Raw genomic sequence first — 8,603 nt, forward strand, 5'->3', positions numbered from 1 at the left:
ATTTAATTTAGTGTTGCAAGTCAGAAGAAGTCAAAGCATGGAAAAATCAAATGTTATTGTCAGATGAATCTCTTTCCCATCTAAGCAAGGATGCCAGTAAAGAATTTCTGGAAAACTCCATGGCAAATGATGATGTTTCCTTAGTCAGCATGACTGAGTGTTCAAACAATATGTGGAAACTGTTCTTTAAAGAATGTATGTGTGTGTTTGCATTTTGAAGAGAACCTCAAGAATGTATGTGTATTGCTTCTTCACAGTATACAGTATCACCACCAAACAGCTGTAGAGTTTAACGTGGGATCCATTCAATTTGGTCATGGAGATACTAATAAAACTTCCAAAATAACACAAAACTTAGTTGACAGGTGGATCTCTCTGCAAAGGTTGAGTACAGTGATAGCAGCTTGTAAGGAATGCTTTCAATGCTTGAAGTTTATAAGGAAATTAAAATTGTTCTTATTAATTAAGATAAGGGGTTGTGTTTTGGTTTGCGGTTTTTTATTTTCTTGAAGGATTCTGGAGAATCTTTCATAAATTTGACAGCATTAGAGCATAGAGCAGCACCCAGTTAATTGTGTGTGGGCACCATTGCTGGGACAAACAGTGGTGGTAAGGAATTGTGCATTAAATCTCTCATTCCTGTGCAAAGCATTAAATGTGTTTCCTTTTCTCTTGCAGGAGCTTTTCCACCACCCGAGGGTCAGACAAAAGCAATTTCTCGGGAGATGACCCTCAGTAACCTGTGGCTGGTTGCCATACAATCATTTGCATTTTTGTCAGGAGGGATGTGGTACTGCCTCTTTCAGTATTTGTACCATTGCCTATTTTAAAAGTGGAATGGGACCTGAGGACACAATGGGAATCCAGGCTCTTGCAAATGAGTATCATGTTGTATGTGCAAATGTGAATATTCAAGAGTAAAGGAAAATACTGGATGGACTTTTACCTCTCATTGGGGGAATTTTAAACTCCACTAAAAGTGAAGATCAGTAACATAGTGACCTGATGATGTATTATTTTAAGAATTGTCTGTATTTTTAAAAATGTATACTCTCACCCACACTTAAGCAAATTCAGCATTTGGACAAAAGGTGCAATCGTACAACCACCGTAGAAGAATGTCTGTGACAAGAAAGCTTTGTCACCACAAGTATTTCTTGGCATTGTAGTTAGAGCTCAGAAAATTCAGCAACTTGTCTCTTCAGTAGTGTGTACAGCATTGGTGTGGTAGAGATTCCTCATTTGCACAACGTGTACTTTATTGCAGCTCATTGTGCTGGAGTCAGAGATCCTCGACAGAGCTGGTGGAGGTGTCTTTGTGGCTACACAGTCAGCAGTTGTTGTACCAGACACATTGATCTAGACCCAACACCCAAATAAGATCCAGTGTCAGGTCTGTCCTGTGAGGAGCTGGTCCTCAAACAAGCATTGCAGCATCACAGTGTGATTTAAAGCTATCCACAGGGGATGAATCAGCCCATCCCTGCTGTGGTCTTGCCATCAGCTCTCCGAGTTCCATGTGCTACCAGTGTCTCGTGTTATAGGAAAACTTGGAAAATACAAAGTCACTCGGTTAAATTCCCTTTTTGTTCAGAATGCAGCTCAACCCTCATCATCAGTTTTGAAAATGCACTTTCAAAGGTGAAAAGTCAGTGAAGGAAAGACATAAAACTTAGGGAACAGAGGGAAGCTTTGTTTGTCACGCCTTGGAAGGCAGAGCAATTCTAGCTGTTTCTGAAGGTCTGCTGGTGCTGCTGGTGATTTTTAGCCACCTTTGTATTTTGTATACTGCAGTCCAACCAAGGTGACCTTGGAGTGGTTTATAGAGGCCTTTTTCTCCCCGCTAGTTGCAAAGAGTGCTAAATATACTTGTGGGAGAGTTTAAAATTCAATGCCAACCATCTTAACGTTTTGCTAAGGAGCAATAGAAGAAACTAGTTTCGTAAAAAGGAAAAATAGGTATAGTTGCTATCATAAGCCTGTAGGAAGATACTACTGAAAAAATAAGTATGGTAAATATTCTGAATAACTACATGGAGGGCAGTATTAATTAGCTCACCACTGAAATCTTACTGCTAAAATCTTGGTGGAAGAAGGGTGGGTTGAACTGAAGGGCAGGTGGGGACAGAAGACCCTTTCAGATGTGTAGGGCAGGATCCTTTTGGAAGGATGTTGATGTACAGCTGCACTTCTGGCAGGTCTGGTTGGCATTGTGTTTATGTGATTATGCACAGATTTGCGAGAACTGTTCCTAAAATAAAACTAATCTCTCTAAATACAGGCAGGGTAGCCAGAACTTCAGATGTTGGCATACTGCCTTTTACAGAGTAATTTTGTTGAGAACAAAGTAAGCCCTCAGTAGTTTTGGCTCTGAGCTAGCAATATTGATTCCCCTTCTGTCTCCCTCTGCTGCTACATGAATCACAGGAGGTGGTGTGCAGAATACAAAACCTTGCCAGTGTTCCCTTTCGGGGGGTGGGGGGGAGAAGAGCAAAGACCATGCTAAAACATGAGGCAGTGCCAATTTCTCTGGCTTTCTGGAAAAATACCTTGTCAAATATGCCATCCCTGCCCCTCCCCATGCAGCAGTGGTTGCTCAGTGGGGATGGATGCAAAATGACGCACCACAGTAAGGTCCCCTGAAGTGTGTGCTCCCTCCCTGACTCCACAGGAGGCTGGAGGCAAAGTACAGTGGTTGCCAATAGCTTCATGTTTGAGCAAGATGCTGTTTATAAATACCATCTCTACACCTGAATTCTAGTGTAACCATTAAAAAGAGGCAGGTATGCCATGATAGAGAGGGAACCTGTGGAGTTATTTGTTGTTTCAAGTTGCTCTTGCTGAAGTTCAGCTGATGGAATGAATGTATTTAATCTGCCATTTGACAGGGAGGTGTTGGGGCAGCCCAGCATTGTTATGTTTAAGTGGTTATTTCTGCTGCCCATGGGACTGACTCTTACAACTGCAAAAGGCAGGTGGCAAGCTACTCACCGCTGTCCTCCCCCATGTAGTTTGATCAGAACCACAGAGATGCCCAGAGTACAGCTCATTTTATTTTGAGCTAGGACAGACTGGACTTATGCAAAAAGGGAAGTTTGTATAAGCAGATTGCACAGCAGTTACTCACATCAGGAGATTGTTCCTTATAGACCCTGTGAACTCCATGTAAGAGCATCTTGTTTTGTTAAATGCAGTATTTTTATTTTCTTTTCCCAGTGGGTTGCAGTCAATAGCAAGTGTTCACGTGCTGCCTCAAGAAATTAACACTGCACAAAAATGTTTCAGACAAGCGTTCGATTGATCTGGTCCTGTTCATTTTCACTTTGTTCCTCTGTAGTTCTTACTCTTGCAAGATGTTTGTTTCCAAGCACTGGTTGTGGTTTCAGTAGGGTGAAGAAATCGTGTCAGGTCCCAGGTTTCTCCTGCCTGCACTGGGAAATGAGAGGAGCGCCTGACACCGGCTCCGTACGGCCAAGTTGCTGTGGGTGACACCAGAATATAAACCATTGGATAGCAGCTCCAAAGGACCCTCCCAGCATGATCCTGGATGTTGCTTCATGAGATAGAGTAAATGGGATAAAAGAAGTTTTGCCATGAAGGGAAAAATGTAAAATGTGTGTAAAACATGAATTCCTGTTGGCTGCAGTTCGGTTCTACCTTCTGGCAGTTCTGGATGTAGTGGGCATTTTGCTGCTCTGTCCATGGGTTGCCTCCTCTGGAGAGTTCAAAATGTCTTTTGATAGAAGGTGATGTTAATGAACCATACAGTTGATCACAAATTATTATCACATTGAATTTAGATTTGGGGAAAAATAATGGAAAAATGTGTCAAATGATCAAAAATGAAAAATTCACCAAAAAAATTCTGAAAGCTGTTGCACATAAAAATGAGAACAGAGCAATTTGAGTGCATTGCAAATAATAAGAATAGTAAGAATAAAGATGGTTCTCTGCCAGGATTGCCCACAAAACATCTCTAGGTTTCTATGTTTAATTGTTCATAAAGAAGCTGTTACAGTTGAAGCTTTGTCAGCCCTCACGGTTTAGCTTTGCTGCTCTGTGAATCCCATGATGTGAAGAGCACCTGCCCATCCTCCTCACCAAGCAGCTTCTTCAGTGCCCTGGGGTGAGCATGCTGTCATTTCAGTCTCACTTGGGTTCCACGTGTGGTTCTGTTGAGTCCTGCAACTGTGGTGTCTCTTTTTCTTCTTTTTTATCCCCCTTTTTTTAAGTTGCTGTCACCAGCTGTTGAAAAGTGAAATTTCAGTTTACCTTGCTTTCCTGGAACATAAAAGCTTCCCTCTCCCTTCTCCCCCAGCGTCACAAATAAGGTGCATCTTCTTGCAGTAAAAATAAAGCGATCACTGTGGTACTGTTCCTTGTTCACTTGGTTTGCAGATGATGTAACTTTTCTTTGTGTGACACTGCCATAAAGTGCTGTTAACTTTTCTCACCTGTTTGTACAAGATAATAACAGATACCGATCACTGTGTGTGACAGGATTCAACTGCTCCGCTTTGCCTTGACATAAATTTTGGGACCAAAGGTACCTAAAACTGGGATTTCCAAATCACGAGCCCAGGGTTGGATGCATTCTCTTGACAGTCAGCTGGAGATTTTGTGGTGATCTGATACAATCACACAAAATAATTATACATCTGGGGTTCTGTATTTTTTGGAAATAATGGAGCCATATGAAATAAAGGGTTATTTTGCAAAATTGCATATTTGATAGTTTTTACAGTTCTTTTAAAAAATACAAAGCAACCATGGGAAGAGCAAAATGGAAACCATATTCTGGTTTAAAAGGTCTGCATACATTAGAAATGCTTCTGAGCAGCTCTGCTTTTTCTGTAAGAGCTGTAGACTGCCTGGCTGTGATAGAAGTCATTGGAAGGATTCTATGCATTTTAAAGTTAGACCTTTTATTTTATAATGAGATAATGAAGTAATTATTCACTGAACAACTGTCCTATTAAAATGAGTTAGTTCCTTAAAATTACTTCACCATGATGTTCATGTTGTATAATGAACAGGGGTTTTTTTTACACCAGTTCACCTCCAGTTTTCTCCTTCCTTCCTGTTACCTGCATTTTTGTTCTGTGTGATAAAATGGATGTGGAAGCCTGGAGTGACTGTCAGTGGTTTTGTGAAGGGCTGGTCATGTTTGGAATTACTTTGCTGAATTTATTTCATTGGGGTTTTTTTTAATAAAATCTTTCCAGATGTCTTTCAGAAATGTAGACAGATACCAGAAGCAGCATTTCTGTATCTTTTCCCTGGTCTGTTTTTGGGTTTTTTTGTTCCTGTTTTTTTTTCTATGTCAAAAATAGAGTTGCTTTTTTTTTTCAAAACTATTTAATATGCTTCTGATCCTTAACAGACAAGGAGATTTTCTTTGATGGTTGTATTTATTGTGCTTATAACCAATGGTTACACAACCTTTACTGTGTTTACCATAAACACAACAAATAGTAAAATAGCGCTTTGGTTCACTGTACAGCTGCAGTGTTAATTTGTGATAGATGACTTGGTTTATTAGGAAGGACACAGAGACAAGTGTTTCAGTGCCAGAAGTGGCAAGAGGAGGAGTGGAGCAGTGGGGGGAAAGGGAACAGCAGCTTCTGCAGCCCTCAATTGCTCCAGCACCACTAGAAGCTGTGCCAGTGCCCAGGCTGCAGAGTTCCTCTGCAGGTCACTGTAGCAGTGAGTCTTCTTGAAGTTTCTGAGAGCTGAGGGCGTGCCAGGAGCAGAACCTGAGCCCCCCTGACCCTGGTTGGCCTCCTAGAAGGACGTGATTCCAGCCTTGTTGGGAGCAAGGCTGTCGTCATTGTGAGGTTTTAAAGAGGGATCTGTTTTAAAGCAGCTCCAGCTGGCAGAGCAATGCCAGGTGGGACAGCCCCAGTCATTCTGTGGCCCTGGCACCTCTCGCTGGGGATGGTTCTTGGCTCCTGTCACCTCTTGAGTTCACTGCTGAGGCCCTGCAGTGAACTGTTCTGCAATGTCTAAGGAAGAGAAAAGGAACTCAGAGTATCATGAGACATCTCCACAATTTCCAAAACAGCACCGTGGTTGTAGTGACGTCTACCTCTGTTTCCCATCTGGGTTTTGTCCTGTTTTTCTGTGTGGTGGTTTTCTGTGAGGGGTGGGGAGAATCGGGGAGCGGGAGGGAAAACTTGAAATCTGAATATTAAGACACTGGTGGGGAATCCAGTGCTTACCAGCTGTGTTGTCATATTGAAAAAGCCATTGTTTTTAATTCCTGCCTAGTATGAAATGTTTGTTTAAAAAAAAATCCTTCCTGCTGGAAAGAAAAATGTATTTTTAAAAAGAAAAAAACATCCCTCTTGGCTATGAGAATGTCAGCTGTATGAGTTGTGACCATATCATGACATGCTGATCAGATAAATAAATTTTTATCTCTCAGGACTCGATTGTATTTTTGCTGTTCTGATAACTCAGCTTTTCTGAAAGGATGCTCTTCATTTTTGAAGAGCGCTAATTTCAGCTGAAACAGCAAATAAAAAAGGTGTGTGGATGTCACATGTACTTGCTCTGGTTTACAAAAACCCATTTTTGTCTTGATTTAACAGAAAAAAAATTCATCCTGTGACAAATAATGAAAGGCTACAGGTAAAAAAACGAGCAGGTGAGGTGGTCAGGTGTTACATGCTGCAGTATCAAAGCAAAGAAGAGGTGTCTCCTAGGGGAGAAAAAAAAAGAGGTTTTCTTGTTAATAGCTTTCTATCGCTAGAAGCTGTTAAACTTAAAGGTCCTGTATGTCCTTGGGCTCTCAGTGGAATAAGGAAGAAGTCTCCTGGGTCAGTTGTCCATTCTAATGTCAATCTTGTTTTGTGGACTTGGAGTAGTGGTGCATCAGGAATTTCAGAGCAGCTAGTGTTGGGACCTGGTGCAGCTGGATAAAGACTGCCAATATTTTTGCTTAAAAATGAATCATCTAGTTCGTTGTAAATAGCATGACTGTAAGTATTAAAGGCTGATAAGAACAGATAAGAGAGTGGATTAAAGGTGGCAAGGAGCTTGCTGGATGGTGATGTGCAGATTTTTAAGTTTACCTTGGGAAACTGGAAGTTCCAAAAAAGTGGATGTTGTGAAAGGGATCAATAAGATCAAACTCTGGGTCTATACAAAGAGTAAATAATAAGGTAACCTCAGTAGAGCTCTCCTGTGTGGATTTGGGAAAAATCAACACTAGTCTTGCTCAACAAAACTACAGGACTAAATCAGATGGCAAATGTGGTTCATTATATGCCACAAAAGAGTTGATTTTTTGTAATCTCACTTTAGAACCTGAAGGAGAAAAACTTAAAAGGTCAGTTTATACTGAATTACTTTTGAAGAGGAAATTTTTCATTTGCAGTTGGCTAATATAATTTGCAGGTCTGTTCAACTGTGTACAATATTTTCATAAATTATATGAAATAAAATACTTTTTTTTTTATAACCAATTTGTTACTAATGAGGACAAGTTGCTGAATGGTCCAAGTCAGTGCAGTGTATGTTTCATTCTGAGCAAAAGGAACATCATCTAGCCACAAGCAATGCATGTCTCCCAGGAAAAGAAATTACCCCAGAAAACACAAGAATTGAGAGATTCTGGCAACTGAGGGCTGCATCGGCATTTCTGCTGTAAATAAATACATAGAAGTGAATAAAAGGAGCAAGTAGGAGCAGAGAGTAGTAGGACTTCCCTCTGCAACATTAGTGAGACCATTTATTGAATATTGACTCAAAATGGCAAGGCAAGATAGAAGGGAAGAGCCTGGTACTGCGTTCCCCCAGAGTGAAGCTGTTGGGTTTTCCACTCCCTCTGTGCTTTTGGCAACACTGAAGATGCTTCTGATATTGCTCTTGTGTTCCCTTTTCTCTGCATTTCCCCTAGGCAGACACACTGAGTCTTCCTCATCAGCAAGGATTTGAAGGGGAGAAACCCAGGGCTGTTAGGCAGGGGCTGTCCTGCACCTCTGCCTCGAAGTGCACAAGATGTCAGGCATCCTGAAAGAGAAAACTCCCTTCACTGGATGAGACGGTAATTTTCCTGCACTGAAAATGCCAAACTTTGAATCTTAGAACAGAGCTGATGGTTTGGTTTGCTTTTTGGTTTTGGGTTTGGTTTGTTTCTGGTTTGGGGATTTTGTTTGGAGTTTTTATTTTGGTTGGTTGGTTGGTTTTTTGCCACTGCTGTGACTAAATGCTCTCTTGCAGCTGGCAAAACCAGTGGAACATTTTATGGGCCGTGCTCTACTCTCTTAAGCCATGGCCAAATGATTTACAGGACCTCTCCTAACATGAAATTTCAACAGCCTTCAGAACTGAACCTTGTATCCTGTAAGGTGGGTGGGGTTGCTTTTCCAGGAAATTCCTAATCCAAAAGTGATGACAAAAACAGGTGTGAATAATATTTCATATTTAGTAGAGTCTTAAAATTAAGCTCTGTTAATTGCCCACAGGCCTAGAGTAGTATTTGCTGACGCAATGTTGCTCAGGTAGCACTGGATTCATTTCTGTCAAAAAAATTTTCTCTCACTTCTGTTTATTCCAATACTAAGTGTTGATTCCACTGTCACTTAAGGTGGCAGCTG

General features: G+C 41.1%; 1 protein-coding gene across 2 annotated transcripts in view; it reads left to right on the forward strand.

Moving 5' to 3' along the window:
* The window catches only part of LPGAT1 (lysophosphatidylglycerol acyltransferase 1), a 59,460-nt gene extending 53,031 nt beyond the window's left edge, over positions 1-6,429 (forward strand). For both annotated transcript variants that reach the window (XM_033055150.1, XM_033055151.2), the window contains one exon: positions 679-6,429. In XM_033055150.1, coding sequence (XP_032911041.1) covers positions 679-830 — 152 coding nt within the window. In that variant the 3' untranslated portion in view covers positions 831-6,429. The remainder of the gene's footprint in view (positions 1-678) is intronic.
* The last annotated feature ends 2,174 nt before the right edge of the window (positions 6,430-8,603 follow it).

This window comes from Catharus ustulatus, chromosome 3 (genome assembly GCF_009819885.2).
Source record: "Catharus ustulatus isolate bCatUst1 chromosome 3, bCatUst1.pri.v2, whole genome shotgun sequence".
Classification (NCBI taxonomy): Eukaryota; Metazoa; Chordata; class Aves; order Passeriformes; family Turdidae; genus Catharus; species Catharus ustulatus.